This window comes from Salmo salar, chromosome ssa29, assembly GCF_905237065.1.
Source record: "Salmo salar chromosome ssa29, Ssal_v3.1, whole genome shotgun sequence".
NCBI classification, from domain to species: Eukaryota; Metazoa; Chordata; class Actinopteri; order Salmoniformes; family Salmonidae; genus Salmo; species Salmo salar.
Window position 1 is genome coordinate 37,534,144 of NC_059470.1, and position 18,892 is coordinate 37,553,035.

The 18,892-nt window shown below is 43.4% G+C and overlaps 1 protein-coding gene across 1 annotated transcript in view; it reads right to left on the reverse strand.

Moving 5' to 3' along the window:
* The window catches only part of LOC106590663 (transient receptor potential cation channel subfamily A member 1), an 83,337-nt gene extending 65,051 nt beyond the window's left edge, over positions 1–18,286 (reverse strand). Inside the window, exons 1-4 of the mRNA XM_045710959.1 lie at positions 18,170–18,286; positions 8,332–8,502; positions 6,882–7,044; positions 6,353–6,528 (exon numbers count right to left, since the gene is read on the reverse strand). Of these exons, the coding sequence (XP_045566915.1) occupies positions 6,353–6,528; positions 6,882–7,044; positions 8,332–8,457 (465 nt within the window). The 5' untranslated portion in view covers positions 8,458–8,502; positions 18,170–18,286. The remainder of the gene's footprint in view (positions 1–6,352; positions 6,529–6,881; positions 7,045–8,331; positions 8,503–18,169) is intronic.
* Between the last annotated feature and the right edge of the window lie 606 nt (positions 18,287–18,892).

Genomic DNA, 18,892 nt, shown 5'->3' on the forward strand with positions numbered 1-18,892 from the left:
ATGCCTAAATACTAGGCTAATAAATAAACATGTTACGTCCACAATTTTTTTATTAACTACAGTAGAAGTCAGAAGTTTACATACACTTAGCTTGGAGTCACTAAAACTCGTTTTTCAACCACTCCACAAATGTCTTGTTAACAAACTATAGTTTTGGCAAGTCGGTTAGGACATCTACTTTGTGCATGACACAAGTCATTTTTCAAACAATTGTTTACAGACAGATTATTTCACTTATAATTCACTGTCTCACAATTCCAGTGGGTCAGAAGTTTACATACACTAAGTTGACTGTGACTTTAAACAGCTTGGAAAATTCCAGAAAATGATGTCATGGCTTTAGAAGCTTCTAATAGGCTAATTGACATCATTTGAGTCAATTGTACGTGTACCTGTGGATGTATTTTAAGGCCTACCTTCAAACTCAGTGCCTCTTTGCTTGACATCATGGGAAAATCAAAAGAAATCAGCCAAGACCTATTGTAGACCATCACCAGTCTGGTTCATACTTGGGAGCAATTTCCAAATGCCTGAAGGTACCACGTTCATCTGTACAAACAATAGTACGCAAGTATAAACACCATGGGACCACGCAGCCATCATACCACTCAGGAAGGAGACGCGTTCTGTCTCCTAGAGATAAATGTAACTTGGTTCGAAATGTGCAAATCAATTCCAGAACAACAGCAAAGGACCTTGTGAAGATGCTGGAGGAAACAGGTACAAAAGTATCTATATCCCCAGTAAAACGAGTCCTTTATCGACATAACTTGAAAAGCTGCTTAGCAAGGAATAAGCCACTGCGCCAAAACCACCGTAAAAAAGCCAGACTACAGTTTGCAACTGCACATGGGGACAAAGATCGTACTTTTTGGAGAAATGTCCTCTGGTCTGATGAATCAAAAATAGAACTGTTTGGCTATAATGACCATCATTATGTTTGGAGGAAAAAGGGGGAGCCTTGCAAGCCGAAGAACACCATCCCAACCGTGAATCACGGGGGTGGCAGCGTCATGTTGTGGGGGTGCTTTACTGCAGGAGGGACTGGTGCACTTCACAAAATAGATGGCATCATGAGGTAGGAAAATCATGTGGATATATTGAAGCAACATCTCAAGACATCAGTCAGGAAGTTAAAGCTTGGTTGCAAATGGGTCTTCCAAATGGACAATGACCCCAAGCATACTTCCAAAGTTATGGCAAAATGGCTTAAGGACAACAAAGTCAAGGTATTTGAGTGGCCATCACAAAGCCACGACCTCAATTCTATAGAACATTTGTGGGCAGAATTGAAAAAGCGTGTTTGAGCAAGGAGGCCTACAAACCTGACTCATTTACACCAGCTCTGTCAGGAGGAATGGGCCAAAATTCACCCAACTTATTGTGGGAAGCTTGTGGAAGGCTAACCGAAACGTTTGACCCAAGTTAAACAATTTAAAGGCAATGCTACCAAATACTAATTGAGTGTATGTAAACTTCTGACCCACTGGGAATGTGATGAAAGAAATAAAAGCTGAAATATATCATTCTCTCTACTATTATTCTGATATTTCACATTCTTATTAAAATAAAATGGTGATCCTAAGTGACCTAAGACAGGGAATTTTTACTTGGATTAAATGTCAGGAATGGTGAAAAACTGAGTTTAAATGTATTTGGCTACGGTGTATGTAAACTTCCGACTTCAACTGTACATCATGTTCTCATGGTATTCATTTGGAGCGCAACATCACATTGTTAAAAAACATGTCTTATTTTGGCATGCCTATAAATTAGGCAACTTAAGGCATCTAGGGCATAACTTAACTTTAAATGTGTTAGTAGATAATGATATGCCTTTCAAACATTTTATGCAACATTGTGTTCAACATTATCAGCAAGTGACTTGATGTCTACTGTGCCAAAGAGATTTAGAGTCGTTAAACGGGAGTGACGAGTGTGTTGATATAATGGGAACTTTTGTCAAAATTCAGCTTTTAACAACCATCAGAATTGGTAAAAAACGTTATGCATGCCAACATATTAGGCAATAATTAAGAGTAGGCAAGGTGATCGTGTCAGATGAAAATATTTTTAAATGTTTTACTATTGAAAAAATGAGATGCACCGTCACATTCACGCGGTTGTCTGAAGCAACGTGTGCTACAGAGTTCACAGCTGGCGATGCCTCATCGTGATTGGTTATCCCCCAATTTCCAACAATATCGATGAGCGTCATCACTATCGTTCCTTTGCGTTACCTCAAACTGTCGTGATTACCAGATGAAATTAACGTTTATGAGTTGATTTTTATCTGGTCAGTGATTTTACATCATCCTAAAACCTACTCTTAGGAATCCTGTTAAAAACCTGTTTCAAGACAACAACAACAAATCATAGCGTAGACTTTTTTCTGAGATGCTTTGTGGATACGGGCCCTCGTCATATCAAGACAACTGGAAACTGAAAAATACAAGGTCAAATCATGACGTCAGTGATCTTCTGGTCGGAAAGCTCTAGAAAAGAGTCCAGAGTTCCCAAGTTTGAATTCCAAGTTGGATGACCGTTAAAAACTATTTTTACAAGTCAGAGCTCGTTTTTTTTCCCCGAGTTACCAGTTGTCTTGAACGCACTGAAGTCAGAAGTTAGAGACTTCCAAGGTCCCAGTTCCAGTTGTTTTGAACGTGGCATTATGCCCTGTTTACATCGTAACGTATTTTCATCACACCGTATATCATCTTCCCGGAGTCTTGCCCCTCTACTGAACGTACAAGTGTAGTGTTTGTAAGGCAAGATGGAGGACAACCTGTCTATGACCGGATAATATATATTGTTTCAGGTGAAACTAAAACATGTTCTGTTAAGTTACTTTTTCTTTGACTTTGTTCTCTAACTTTATAGCAAAGGCTAGGTTGAAGATATCATTGTAGCCAGTGACCTCCACCTAATAATTATCATAGAAAACAAATGTCATTAACCTGTTAGGGCTAGGGGGCAGCATTGACACGGCTGGATAAAAAACATACCCGATTTAATCTGGTTACCACTCCTACCCAGTAACTAGAATATGCATATACTTATTACATATGGATAGAAAACACCCTAAAGTTTCTAAAACTGTTTGAATGGTGTCTGTGAGTATAACAGAACTCAAATGGCAGGTCAAAACCTGAGAGATTCCTTTACAGGAAGTGGCCTGTCTGACCATTTGTTGAACTTCTTTTCCATCTCTATCATTTACTAAGGATCTCTGCTCTAATGTGACACTTCCCACGTCGTCCATAGGCGCTCAGAGCCCGGGAAAAAACAGAATGTCGTCATTCCAGCCCCAGGCTGAAACACATTATCGCCTTTCTCAAGGTGCCGATCAAGAGACACTAGCTTATGCGCGTGACCCCGACCGCCCCCGCCTTTGGGATTTTTTTTCTCTGTTTGCCGAAAAGGAGATTCCCTGTCGGAATATTATCGCTTTTCTACGAGAAAAATGTCGTAAAAATTGATTTTAAACAGCGGTTGACATGCTTCGAAGTACGGTAATGGAATACTTAGAATTTTATTGTCACGAATTGCGCCAAGCGCGTGACACTTCTTTACTATTTCGGATAGTGTCTGGAACGCATACGAACAAAACGCCGCTATTCGGATATAACGATGGATTATTTTGGACCAAACCAACATTTGTTATTGAAGTAGCAGTCCTGGGTGTGTATTCTGACGAAGACAACAAAAGGTAATGAAATTTTTATAATAGTAAATATGATTATGGTGAGTGCTAAACTTGCCGGGTGTCTAAATAGCGAGCCCGTGATGCCTGGGCTATGTACTTAGAATATTGCAAAATGTGCTTTCACCAAAAAGCTATTTTAAAATCGGACATATCGAGTGCATAGAGGAGGTCTGTATCTATAATTCTTAAAATAATTGTTATGCTTTTTGTGAACGTTTATCGTGAGTAATTTAGTAAAATGTTAGCGAATTCCCCGGAAGTTTGCGGGGGTATGCTAGTTCTGAACGTCACATGCTAATGTAAAAAGCTGGTTTTTGATATAAATATGAACTTGATTGAACAAAACATGCATGTATTGTATAACATAATGTCCTAGGGTTGTCATCTGATGAAGATCATCAAAGGTGAGTGCTGCATTTAGCTGTCTTCTGGGTTTTGGTGACATTATATGCTGGCTTGAAAAATGGGTGTCTGATTATTTCTGGCTTGGTACTCTGCTGACATAATCTAATGTTTTGCTTTCGTTGTAAAGCCTTTTTGAAATCGGACAGTGTGGTTAGATTAACGAGAGTCTTATCTTTAAATGGCTGTAAAATAGTCATATGTTTGAGAAATAGGATTTTTAAGGTTTTGAAAATCGCGCCACAGGATAGCAGTGGCTGTTACGTAGGTGGGACGAATTCGTCCCGCCTAGCCTAGAGAGGTTAACGTCAGAATCAACTTAAACGGGAGCCAACAGTCAAATAATATAATTAGCTTAAAATCTGTTGGGGCTAGGGGGCAGTATTTTCACGGACGGATGAAAAACGTACCCAATTTAAACAGGTTACTACTCTGGCCCAGAAAATTGAATATGCATATTATTAGTAGATTTGGATAGAAAACACTCTGAAGGTTCTAAAACTGTTTGAATGGTGTCTCTAAGTATAACAGAACTCATATGGCAGGCAAAAACCTGAGAAAAAATACAAGCAGGAAATGAAAATCTTGTGGCTGTACTATTTTCGAGTCATTGCCAATGGAACACACAGTGACAAAGGATTCATTTTGCACTTCCTATGGCTTCCACTAGATGCGCCCTACATTTTGAGTAGCCTACTGAACGCGCTAACAACACGGAACAACATGGAGTTATTTGGAGATAAATTATGAACTTCATCGAAAAAAACAACATTTGTTGTGGACCTGGGATTCCTGGAAGTGCCTTCTGATGAAGATTATTAAAGGTAAGGGAATATTTGTAATGTTATTTATGATTTTAGATGATTCCAAAATGGCGGCTATCTGTATTGCGTAGTGTATTTTTCTGAGCAGAGTACTCAGATTATTGCAAAGTGTGTTTTCCCAGTAAAGTTATTTTAAAATCTGTCAATGCGGTTGCATTCAGGAGATGTTAATCTATAATTCTTTGAATAACAGTTTAATACTTTAACCACGTTTTATAATGAGTATTTTTTGTAAATTCACTGGCAGTTTTGGGGGAGACACATTTTCTCAATGACACGCGCCGATGTAAAATGCTGTTTTTGGATATGAATATGAACTTGATAGAACAAAAAATGCATGTATTGTCTAACATAATGTCCTAGGAGTGTCATCTGATGAAGATTGTCAAAGGTTAGTGCATAATTTTAGCTGGTTTTCTGCTTTTGGTGACGCCTGTCCTTGAATTGAAAATGGCTGTGTGTACTTTTTTGGCTATGTACTCTCCTAACATAATCTAACTTTATGCTTTCGCCGTAAAGCCTCTTTGAAATCGGACAATGTGGTTCGATTAAGGAGATGTTTATCTTTCAAATGGTGTAAAATAGTTGATTGTTTGAGAAATGTTAATTATTAGATTTTTTCTGTTTTGAATTTCGCGCCATGCTAGCAATCCCGTCAGTGGGATTCTATCCCCATTAACAGCCAATGTGTATTACTATTACTATTAAAATCAGTGGCATTCCAGGGTGCCAAGGGAAGCCAGGCTACCCGCAAAAAATAAAAACACATACAAATAATGTATCTTTCGTCTCTCTGTGTTTCATACATTTCCTTCAATTTGCAAGAGTCTGAATGTATCTCACCGGAGAAAGCATCTGAGTGAGAGAAACAGAGCCCCCTCTGTCTCAGCATGTGTAACCCATCTATTTGATTCTGTCTGGTCAAAAAGAGTATGACATTGTTGTCGCCCACAGCATGCAATGGAAGCTAGTGAGAATTTGGCCACCCTTGATAAAAAAATGTATAAAAATAATAGCCAATCAGCGTTGAGCCTAACTGAGTGAGCTCAGCTGTGAATGGTCTTGGCCCAAAACAACAAAAAAACGTGTCTAGGGAAGCCAGATTGGATTTGGCTTCACACCAATCACATTACATCAGAAGCCAAATTTCACTGACAGAAAAAAAAAATGGAATTGTGGCATCTCGTTGTGTCATTGTCCTCCGGTGGCTAGGTAGCTAAAATCGTCCCTTTGCTAAATTAGCCATTAACAGAGATAAGGATTTGGTCTTGTGGTTTTGCTTAATTCTCCGTACCGGTCAATGATTATAATTGTGATTCTGTTTATCCAACCATAAATTCATCCATTTTCCCCTGAGAGGATGGGAAATCAGCAGGGTTTTGTAAGGGGAAGGCACGAGCCGGTATAGGCTGTGTCTCACCTTGACCAGGTGGTTGTGTTGGTGGCTGACTGCCAGGTGTAGAGGAGACATCAAGGCCTTGTTGAGGACGTTGGGTTCGGCCCCCAACTCTAACAGAGCCCTGCAGCTTTCTAACTGGTTCCTCTCCACGGCCCAATGCAGCGGCATAGACCCCTCATCATCGTACAGGTTCCACTCTGGGGAGAGAGGACAGAGGTAGGAAACATATGCATACACACACAGTCACCGGATAAACAGACACATGCATAAACAGACGCATACACACACGCACAATGATGGTACACACACACACACACGCAATTTAGCAGAGGAAAAGGATAAGCAATATACATTTTAAAAAAACAAACAGAACTCAGTTGAACAACCATGTTCTAGTGTGCATCCCAAATAGGATCATATTCCATATATAGTGCACTACTTTTAACCAGAACCCTATGGACCTTGGTCGAAAGAAGTACACTACATAGGGAATAGGGTGCCGTTTGGGATGCAGATCCTAGAATGACATGGCGCTGAGCGGGAGCCTCACCATCTCCGTGTGTGTTGCTGCAGATGAACCTAATAACAGGGACGTTTCCTGCACCAGCAGCGTGGTGGACCAGAGAGGCACCAGAGTCATCCTCTTCCCTCAGTACCCCTGGGTTCCTCCTCACCAAGCCCTCCAGCTGGGACACATCACCTCCCCTAGCCCACTGGACCGAGGTAAGGAAAGGGTTAATTCCATTTCCCTTCTGTCAATTCAGGTAAACTGAAAGATTTGTATGTATTGGATGACATCACATTTCCTGTTTCTGCACGTTTGTATCAGATCCTAACTCCTCACGTAGAGAGGCATTGAGGACAACAGGTATTGGAATGGAAAAGTTCAGTTTCCTTCATGAATAAGCAGTGAACCCTGGAAAATACTGAGTACAGCAAAACAACAGAACAAAGATAACTTAACCAAAGAGGCTCCACTTTGTTTTGCATCTTTGGTTCCCTGTGGGGGTGTCGTGGAGGTGTGGCCTATGAGTGGATGGGGTTAAACTGGAGATGATCTATTTTGTACATCCTGAGGTGAGAGGGTTGGTGACATTCTGTAAATGTTTTGAAAAAGTGCTATGCATCCTTCTTTATCCTCTCCCCTTATTTCCTACTCCCCTCCCACTCACAATCCCCTCCCTCCCTCCCCTCCCCCACTCCCTTTCACTCCCTCCCTCCCTCCCCTCCCACCTTCCCTCCCTCCCAGTCCCTCCCACTCCCTCCCTCCCACTCCCTCAATCCCTCCCTCCCTCCCACTCCCTCCCACTCCCTCCCTCCCACTCCCTCAATCCCTCCCTCCCTCCCACTCCCTCCCACTCCCTCCCTCCCACTCCCTCAATCCCTCCCTCCCTCCCACTCCCTCCCACTCCCTCCCTCCCTCCCTCCCACTCCCTCCCACTCCCTCCCTCCCTCCCTCCCACTCCCTCAATCCCTCCCTCCCTCCCACTCCCTCCCACTCCCTCCCTCCCTCCCTCCCACTCCCCCACTCCCCCACTCCCCCACTCCCTCTACCCTCCCTCCCACTCCCTCCCTCCCACTCCCTCCCACTCCCTCCCTCCCACTCCCTCCCTCCCACTCCCTCCCTCCCTCCCACTCCCCCACTCCCCCACTCCCCACTCCCTCCCCCACTCCCTCCCACTCCCTCCCTCCCTCCCTCCCTCCCACTCCCTCCCACTCCCTCCCCCTCTACCCTCCCTCCCACTCCCTCCCTCCCCCACTCCCTCCCACCCTCCCTCCCTCCCTCCCTCCCTCCCTCTACCCTCCCTCCCACTCCCTCCCTCTACCCTCCCTCCCACTCCCTCCCCCCCTCTACCCTCCCTCCCACTCCCTCCCTCCCCCACTCCCTCTACCCTCCCTCCCACTCTCCTCCCTTTTGCGATCCTTGACAAGCCAAAGACACATTTCATATTTTAAATGGACATTTCAATGAACAATAAAGCGTTGGAATTTGTACTAACCTCAAACAGGTTTATAGCTGCCAGCGTGACGTCTGTTTCTGCAGTGAGTTGATGAGATGTTGTTGCATCATCGATCACACACGTATAGGAACTGTTCTGCTGTGCCACTTCCTTGGTGAGCTGCATGGGGGACCCTTTTAGAGGTCGCACAATCCAATGCAGAAACAATCACTGAATGGAAGAAGCGTAGAATGATGTCAGCAACACACGTATGTGCACTCAGGATAACACATATACACATGCTCCTGCAAGGCAGTTAACCTGCTGTTCCCCGGGCGCTGAAGACGTGGATGTCCATTTAGGAAGCCCCCCTGCACCTCTCTGATTCAGAGGGTGGTTGGGTTAAATGCGGAAGACACATTTTAGTTGAAGGAATTCAGTTGTACAACTCACTAGGTATCCCCCCAGCAAGAGTGCGGAGGGGTGAGGAGGGGTGGAGAGAGGGAAGGGAGGTGAGGAGGGGTGGAGAGAGGGAAGGGAGGTGAGGAGGTGTAGAGAGAGTGATGAGGGGTGAGGGGGGGTGGAGAGAGTGATGAGGGGTGAGGAGTGGTGGAGAGGGGGAAGGGAGGTGAGGAGGGGTGGAGAGAGGGAAGTGAGGTGAGGAGGGGTGGAGAGAGGGAAGTGAGGTGAGGAGGGGTGGAGAGAGGGAAGGGAAGTAAGGGGGGTGGAGAGAGGGAAGGGAGGTAAGGGGGTGGAGAGAGGGAAGGGAGGTAAGGAGGGGTAGAGAGAGGGAAGGGAGGTAAAGAGGGGTAGAGAGAGGGAGGAGAGGAGAGGAGGGGTGATATGGAGAGGAGAGGGAAGGGAGGTGAGGAGGGGTGGAGAGGGAGGGGAGGTGAGGTGAGGTGAGGAGAGGAGGTGTGATATGGAGAGGAGAGGGAAGGGAGGTGAGGAGGGGTGATATGGGCAGGAGAGTGGGAGGGGAGGAGAGGAGGTGTGATATGGAGAGGAGTAGGAGGGGAGGAGAGGAGGTGTGATATGGAGAGGAGTAGGAGGGGAGGAGAGGAGGTGTGATATGGAGAGGAGTAGGAGGGGAGGAGAGGAGGTGTGATATGGAGAGGAGAGGGAAGGGAGGAGAGGAGGTGTGATATGGGCAGGAGTAGGAGGGGAGGAGAGGAGGTGTGATATGGAGAGGAGAGGGAAGGGAGGTGAGGAGGGGTGATATGGGCAGGAGAGTGGGAGGGGAGGAGAGGAGGGGTGATATGGAGAGGAGTAGGAGGGGAGGAGAGGAGGGGTGATATGGAGAGGAGTAGGAGGGGAGGAGAGGAGGTGTGATATGGAGAGGAGTGGGAGGGGAGGAGAGGAGTGTACGGGCGATGTCTCCTTGAATGTAATCCAAGGACCAAGCTACTATACTGGAAGACATTGGTGAAGACTGGAGAGAGAGGCTGGCTGTTACCTCAGTCCTGGGTCGTGTTTAGTGTAGGCACACGAACAGATAAGGAAAACAGAAATTAGCATTAACAGGTGCTAGCTTGCAAGCTAGGTATTTTTGTTACTATTACATGGCATTCTCTTTAATGCCTGGTCCATATTATCTTGTGTAGAAAACAGAAACGAAAAGCTGAGTTTATCATTGAACAAGTTCAGGGTTGTGTTCACTAGGACCCACATTTAAGGAAACGGGCCCAATGGGAAAGGGACCTAGCTGATTTTCACTAATAGAAATACGTACCTTCTGTTGCATAACATTTAGCGATGGTTTGTTACGGTTTGCACTAGTGATAATGACTTTCGTGTCAGTGTTTCCTCCTGTCGCGTTTTCAATTTTTTATTATTTTTTTTCATTTTCTTGAGCGGAAAAAGCGGAAAAATGATCGACGTTATCAACATCTAGTCACGAAGGTAGATGGGCTTCTGTTTGTTATCGAACTCAACTGTGTGTGTCACATTAAAACTCAAACAACTGTTCAGCATAAAGTGACAATCCCACGTTTGCCGTTGGTAGTGTCTACAGGAAGGATGTGATGACAACATGGCCATATTGTTGATGTATAAGGTAAGGCTGTATGGACCGCCTATCTGTTTTCTAGTGGAGCCATAATCCATCATTACTCTGGAGTTTAAACTCTACAAAAGGGCTGTGTCCTAAAGAGCACCCAATTCCCTATACTCTGAGTGTACAAAACATTAAGAACACCTTCCTAATATTGAGTTGCACCCCCATTTTGCCCTCAGAACAGCCTCAATTTGTCGGCGGAGGGACTCTACGAGATGTCGAAAGCGTTCCACAGGGATGCTGGTCCATGTTGACCCCAATGCTTCCCCTGCAGTTGTGTCAACTTGGCTGGATGTCCTTTGGGTGGGTGGACCATTCTTGATACACACAGAAAACTGTTGAGCTTGAAAAACCCAGCAGTGTTGCAGTTCTTGACATAAATCGATGCAACTGGCACCTACTACCATACCCTGTTCAAAGGCACTTAAAAAAATCTGTCTTGCCCATTCACCCTCTGAATGGCAGACATACACAATCCATGTCTCAACTGTCTTGAGGCTTAAAAACCCTTCTTTAACTTGTCTCCTCCCCTTCATCTACACTGATTGAAGTGGATTTAACAAGTGACATCAATAAGGGATCATAGCTTTCACCTGGATTCACCTGGTCTGTCTATGTCATGGAAAGAACAGGTGTTCATAATGTTTTTAACACTCAGAGTCCTACGGAACTTTAAATGTGTCCCAAATGGCACCTTGTTTCTTATGGGCTCTGGTCTAAAGTAGTGCAGTATATAGGGAATAGGGTGCCATAGGGCTCTGCTCTAAAGTAGTGCACTATATAGGGAATAGGGTGCCATAGGGCTCTGGTCTAAAGTAGTGCACTATATAGGGAATAGGGTGCCATAGGGCTCTGGTCTAAAGTAGTGCACTATATAGGGAATAGGGTGCCATAGGGCTCTGCTCTAAAGTAGTGCACTATATAGGGAATAGGGTGCCATAGGGCTCTGGTCTAAAGTAGTGCACTATATAGGGAATAGGGTGCCATAGGGCTCTGCTCTAAAGTAGTGCACTATATAGGGAATAGGGTGCCATAGGGCTCTGCTCTAAAGTAGTGCACTATAATAGGGAATAGGGTGCCATAGGGCTCTGGTCTAAAGTAGTGCACTATATAGGGAATAGGGTGCCATAGGGCTCTGGTCTAAAGTAGTGCACTATATAGGGAATAGGGGGCCATAGGGCTCTGGTCTAAAGTAGTGCACTATGCAGGGAATAGGGTGCCATAGGGCTCTGGTCTAAAGTAGTGCACTATATAGGGAAGAGGGTGATTTTGCGATATAGTCAATATTTTGCCCTGAACAGCTTCATCCTATACCTAGATTGTGTGTATTAGAAATTTGATGTGAATTGTTAGATATTACTGCACTGTCGGAACTAGAACACAAGGATTTCACTACACTCACAATAACATCTGTGCTAAACACGTGTACGTGACCAATACAATTTGATTTGATTTGATCCCTCCTTTATTGAGAGAATAATGAGTCTTTTATGAATGGGGATCAATATTGGACTTGGCCTCTCTCGGAGACTGTGGTCGTAGCTATCCAATTAATTATCTCTCCTGGCATTAACTTCAGTTCTCTTTAGATTAGAGAAGTATTGGCTTGATTTATGCATATAGAAGTATGAAATAGCATTGTCCTCAGGCAAGGGCATCAGCCATGGAGCCATACTTAAAATAGCATTTTAAATAGCAAGTGTCTGCTAGAGGTGAAATATTGAGTATTAACTTGGTTTCAATCAGAAAGAGTTGAAAATCACAGAAAGAGTTGAAAATCACTGAAAGAGTTGAAAGAGTATAAACACTATAGTGGTTATTGGCTGTTTTTCTACTTCCTGCACTGAGCTGAAATAGGTTACAGAAAGTTCCAAGGTTGATGTCAATTCCATTTCACTTCCTGTCTATACAGGAAGTACACTGGCATTTAAATTCCTGTCAATACAGGAAGTACACTGAAATTTCAATTCCAATGATCATAAATGGTTTTAATGGGGAACATTTTCTTTTCAACACATAGCATCAGCAATCCAGCATCAGCAATTATATACAGGGGGCTGGTGGGAAGAGTTGTAGGAGGATGGGCTCATTATAATGGCTGGTGGTTTCCATATGTTTGATGTGTTTGATACCGTTCCATTGAAACCGTTCCAGCCATTTCAATGAGCCTGTCCTCCTATAAATTACCCACCATGCTCCTCTGATCTACATCATTGGTTTCCACCACTGCTTTAGCCTGTTAAATCGGGCTCCCGAGTGGAGAGGGGCTCCCGAGTGGCGCAGCGGTCTCAGGCACTGCATCTCAGTGGTGGAGGCGTCACTACAGACCATAATTAGATTCCATGCTGTATCACAACCGGCTGTGATTGGGACTCCCACTGGGCGGCTCACAACTGGCCCAGCGTCGTCCGGGTTAGGGTTTGGCTACGGTAGGTCATCATTGTAAATAAGAACTTGTTTCTTAGCTGACTTGCCTAATTAAAGTTAAATAAAATAAATGGAACGGTATAATGTAGATTTTCAGCTAAATAGACATAACAAAAAGTATTTACATATCATGAGAGGACCATGAACAATATATAGTGTAGTAATGCTAAATAGTTCTAGAAAGGTCTGGAACTCACCTTTCTACTAAACATAACGATATTTGTGTCACTGTTCAGGACACAAGAAAATTTCCTAATTTCCTCTCCAAAAATACAATACAAGTGCATAGTACAAATATTATTAAACTATAAACATTATATATATATATATATTTTAAATAATAATTATTCAAAAATGTGGTGGAAAAGGGCTTGAATGATTTAAATACTTTCTACACTGAACAAAAATATAAATGCACTATTCAGCAATTTAGAAGATTTTACTGAGTAACAAGTTCATATAGGGAAATCAGTCAGTTAAAAATGTATTCCTTAGGCCCTAATCTATGGATTTCACATGACTGGGAATACAGATATGCAGCTGTTGGTCCCAGATACAAAAAAAAGCAGGGAATGTGTATCAGAAAACCAGTCAGTATCTGGTGTGACCACCATTTGCCTCATGCATCGCGACACATCTCCTTTCCATAGAGTTGATCAGGCTGTTGATTGTGGCCTTTGGAATGCTGTCACGCTCCTCTTTCCTCTTCAATGGCTTTTGTGAAGTTGCTGGATTTTGGAGGGAACTGGAACATGCTTTTGAACATGTAAATCCAGAGCATTCCAAACATGCTCAATTAAATTATGACAGCCCATACCATAACCCCCCCACCACCATGGGGCACTCGGTTCACAATGTTGTCATCAGCAAACGCCCACACAATGCCATACACGCTGTCTGCCATCTGCCCTGTACAGTTAAAACTAGGATTAATCTGTGAAGAGCACACTTCTCCAGCGTGCCATCGAAGGTGAGCATTTGACCACTGAAGTCAGTTACGATGCCAAACTTGTCAAGACCCTAGTGAGGATGACAAGCACACATATGAGACAGTTTCTGACAGTTTGTACAGAAATTCTTTGGTTGTGCAAACCAACAGTTTCATCAGCTGTGCGGATGGCTGGTCTCAGACGATCCAGCAGGTGAAGGAGCTGGATGTGGAGGTCCTGGGATGACGTGGTTACACGTGGTCTGGGGTTGTGAGGCCGGTTGGACATACTGCCAAATTCTATAGAGGCAGTATATGGTAGATAAATTAACATTAAATTATCTGGCAACAGCTCTGGTGGACATTCCTGCAGTCAGCATGCCAACTGCACGCTTCCTCAAAACTTGAGACATCTGTGGCATTGTGTTGTCTGACAAAACGTCACATTTTTGATTGGCCTTTTATTGTCCCCAGCACAAGGTGCACCTGTGAAATGATTCTTTGTCCACAAATTTCTTGTTAACACACTATAGTTTTAGCAAGTGGGTTAGGACTTCTACTTTGTGCATGACACAAGTCATTTTTCAAACAATTGTTTACAGACAGATTATTTCACTTATAATTCACTGTATCACAATTCCAGTGGGTCAGAAGTCTACATACACTAAGTTGACTGTGCCTTTAAACAGCTTGGAAAAGGTACTGGTGAACTTCACAAAATAGATGGCATCATGAGGTAGGAAAATTATGTGGATATATTGAAGCAACATCTCAAGACATCAGTTCGGAAGTTAAAGCTTGGTCGCAAATGGGTCTTCCAAATGGACAATGACCCCAAGCATACTTCCAAAGTTGTGGCAAAATGGCTTAAGGACAAAGTCAAGGTATTGGAGTGGCCATCACAAAGCCCTGACCTCAATCCTATAGAAAATATGTTGGCAGAACTGAAAAAGCGTGTTTGAGCAAGGAGGCCTACAAACCTGACTCATTTACACCAGCTCTGTCAGGAGGAATGGGCCAAAATTCACCCAACTTATTGTGGGAAGCTTGTGGAAGGCTAACCGAAACGTTTGACCCAAGTTAAACAATTTAAAGGCAATGCAACCAAATACTAATTGAGTGTATGTAAACTTGTAATGAAAGAAATAAAAGCTGAAATAAATCATTCTCTCTACTATTAATCTGACATTTCACATTCTTATTAAAATAAAGTGGTGATCCTAATTGACCTAAGACAAGGAATTTTTACTAGGATTAAATGTCAGGAATTGTGAAAAACTGAGTTGAAATGTATTTGGCTAAGTTGTATGTAAACTTCCTACTTCAACTGTATTTTATTATCATTTTTTTTTTTTTTTTTAACTAGGCAAGTCAGTTGAGAACAAATCCTTATTTTTAATGACGGCCTAGGAACAGTGGGTGAACTGCCTTGTTCAGGGACAGAACGACAGATTTTTACCTTGTCAACTGAGGGATTTTGTTTACTAGTCCAACGCTCTAACCACTAGGCTACCTGCTGCCTCAACATGTCCAAACATTTGCATGGTCGTTTCAATGGTTTTGATTACACTGTTGATTTTGTCTGTCCCTCCCAGTCAGGCTACGTCCTAAATTACACCCTATTTGCTTACGTAGTGCACTACTTTAGTCCAGAGCCCTATGACACCCTATTCCTTGCATAGTGCACTACTTTAGACCAGAGCCCTATGGCACACTATTCCCTGCATAGTGCACTACTTTAGACCAGAGCCCTATGGGGACAGGGTGCCATTTGGAACGCATGTCTGAGACAGTGATGTCACTGAGGTGGAACGAGGGTGCACCCTTGAACAAACAGACAGACATTATTTATATAATGAAGAGCTGCCTGGATGAAACTTCATTTGCATCATGTAAAAGTCACATCTCCTGTCCTATGCACCTGTCCTGTACAGGTAGGTAGCCTAGCCGTTAAGAGAGTTGAGCCAGTAACAGAGAGGTCGCTGGCTCGACTCCCCCGAGCCAACAAGGTGAAAATTCTGTCGATTTGCCCTTGAGCGAAGCACTTAAACTGTATGTCGCTCTGGATAAGAGTGTCTGCTAAATGACCTTCAAGCTATTGACTGTGTATTACTGTATTATACGGACAGGTGTTTTTCCAATGGGACACTGATTGTGTCGATCAAGACTTTTGAGTCCAGGCTGTGACTGAAAGCTTTCCTTCCGCCGTGCTAATTTCCTAATTTCCTCTCCAAACCATTGGAAGAGAGGATTCCAAGGTCCTTCTCTTGGACCTACTCCTCCAATGAGCATTGAGATTAATTGGACCTACTCCTCCAATGAGCATTGAGTTTAATTGGACCTACACCTCCAATGAGCTTTGAGATTAATTGGACCTACACCTCCAATGAGCTTTGAGATTAATTGGATCTACTCCTCCAATGAGCATTGAGATTAATTGGACCTACTCCTCCAATGAGCTTTGAGATTAATTGGACCTACTCCTCCAATGAGCTTTGAGATTAATTGGACCTACTCCTCCAATGAGCGTTGAGATTAATTGGACCTACTCCTCCAATGAGCTTTGAGATTAATTGGATCTACTCCTCCAATGAGCTTTGAGATGAATTGGACCTACTCCTCCAATGAGCTTTGAGATTAATTGGACCCACTCCTCCAATGAGCTTTGAGATAAATTGTTGACTAGATAGGACCTAATAGAACCCTAGAAAAGGCTAATGATACTAATCTACTAACACAGTCAGAAAATAACGTCACATTTTGCCACTTTTAACTGCGATATAGTCAGTGTTATTAGACTTTCTGTCATTGCCAGAACAATGGGAAGAGGCTGTGTCCAAAATGACACCCTATTCCCTTTATAGTGCACAACTTGGTATACAATGAGTGTGCCAAACATTAGGAACACCTTCCTAATATTGAGTTGCACCCCCTTTTGCCCTCAGAACAGACTCTCTCATCACACTGTCTATCTCTCTCTCTCTGTCTCTCTCTCTCTGTCTCTCTCTCTCTGTCTCTCTCTCTCTGTCTCTCTGTCTCTGTCTCGCTCTCTGTCTCTCTCTCTCTGTCTCTCTCTCTCTGTCTCTCTCTCTGTCTCTCTCTCTCTGTCTCTCTGTCTCTGTCTCGCTCTCTGTCTCTCTCTCTCTGTCTCTCTCTCTCTGTCTCTCTCTCTGTCTCTCTGTCTGTCTCTATGTCTCTATGTCTCTCTCTCTGTCTCTCTCTCTTGTTCTTTCTCTCTTCTATTTCTCTTCATCATCTCTCTCCTAACTCTGCTTTTCTCTTATTCTCCCTCTCTTCTATATCTTCCCCTCTTTAATTTGGGAAACATACACTTTGTCTACTAAACATTAAGCACACCGTCCTAATATTGAGTTGCAGTCACTCAGAACAGCCTCAATTCACGAAAGCGTTCCACAGGGATGCTGGCCCATGTTGACTACAATGCTTCCCACAGTTGTGACAAGTTGGCTGGATGCCCTTTGGGTGGTGGACCATTCTTGATAAACACAGGAAACTGTTGAGCTTGAAAAACCCAGCAGCGTTGCAGTTCGTGACACAAACCGGTGCGCCTGGCACTTCAATCGTTTGTATTGCCCATTCACCCTCTGAATGGAAAACTTACACAATCCATGTCTCAATTGTCTCAAAGCTTAAACATCCTTCTTTATTTAACACGTCTCCTCCCCTTCATCTACACTGACTGAAGTGGATTTAACAAGTGACATCAATAAGGGATCATGGCTTTCACCTGGATTCACCTGGTCTGTCTATGTCATGGGAAGAACAGGTGTTCATAATGTTTTGTTTATAATCACAGGAAATGACATGACTGTTTTGCCTCCATGCAATATGTTACCTTTAACAGTTCACTGCATGACTTGTACTGTGTGTGCGCGTGTGCGTGTGCGTGTGTGTGTGTGTGTGTGTGTGTGTGTGTGTGTGTGTGTGTGTGTGTGTGTGTGTGTGTGTGTGTGTGTGTGTGTGTGTGTGTGTGTGTGTGTGTACATAGTAATGATCAAACTGCCGATGATATTAGCACGTCAATGTCTCCAGGAACAATTGCACTTTATGACTTCAAAATATTAAGTTGTCTTGAGTGGTTCCCGTTTATCTTAATCCTGACCACAGATTTTAAACGTTTAAACATAGAACTCAGAAAGATATAGAGGAAGCAGTGACTGATGCAGTACAGGTCAGGGATGTACGATGCTCTGGTTGTCTTCAGTAAACACAACTGTATAAACAACAGGTTTCATGCCGATCAGAATTCAGGAATCAAAAGGTAAACATTGCCAATGGCACAATCAATTTAATAAGCATGGACGAATGAAACTTTTAAAATGAGAGTAGGAAAAGTTTACAATTGTCTAGGTGAAAAAAAAAATACATCTAGATTTATTAATTAAAAAAACATATTTCCAACAATCCTGTTTCTGTTACCAGTACATAAGAAAGCCACAGAAAGACAAGGGTTTATGCCTACTTACCTATTTGGTGGTTAGGAAGGTTGGCTGGATGGCTGGTTGGATGGCTGGTTGGCTGGTTGGCTGGCTGGCGGGTTGGCTGGATGCTGACTGTCTCTCTCTGAGTAAAGCAGCCTGCTGCGGGTCTGGTCTGTCTCCCGGGATGAGTGGAGTGTTGGTTTATGTACTGTAGTGTAGTGGTCACAGTTCAGCGACATCCTATTCAGACCAGGGTTCAAATAGTATTCAAAACCTTTCAAACATGTTCAGTGTTTGTTCTAATCTGCCTGAAGTGCCAAATGGGTGGGGATTGCACTCCTTGTGACTATTCTATTGGTTCCATTGTGCCAGGCAAGCTCAATCAAACGCAGATAAAAGTATTTACAATTATTTTGAATAGTATTTGAACCCATGATTGATCCCATTACAATCTCCAATCTAGATCTCTCAAACTCAACTGTGGACCTGAGTTTTTTTAATTGTTCCCCTCTAATCAGGGGCTGATTTAGACCTGGGACACAAGGTGTGTGTAATTTACTATCAGGTAGAACAGAAAAGCAGTGGGGCCTCCGTGGTCGGGAGTCCCATAGGACTGCACACAATTGGTCCAGCGTCGTCCTGGTTAGGGTTGGTTTGGCCGGGAGGGGCTTTACTTGGCTCATTGCTTCCTAACTTCTCCTTGTGGCAGGCCGGGTGCCTGCAGGCTGACTCTGGTCGCCAGTTGAACGGTGCTTCCTCCAAAACATT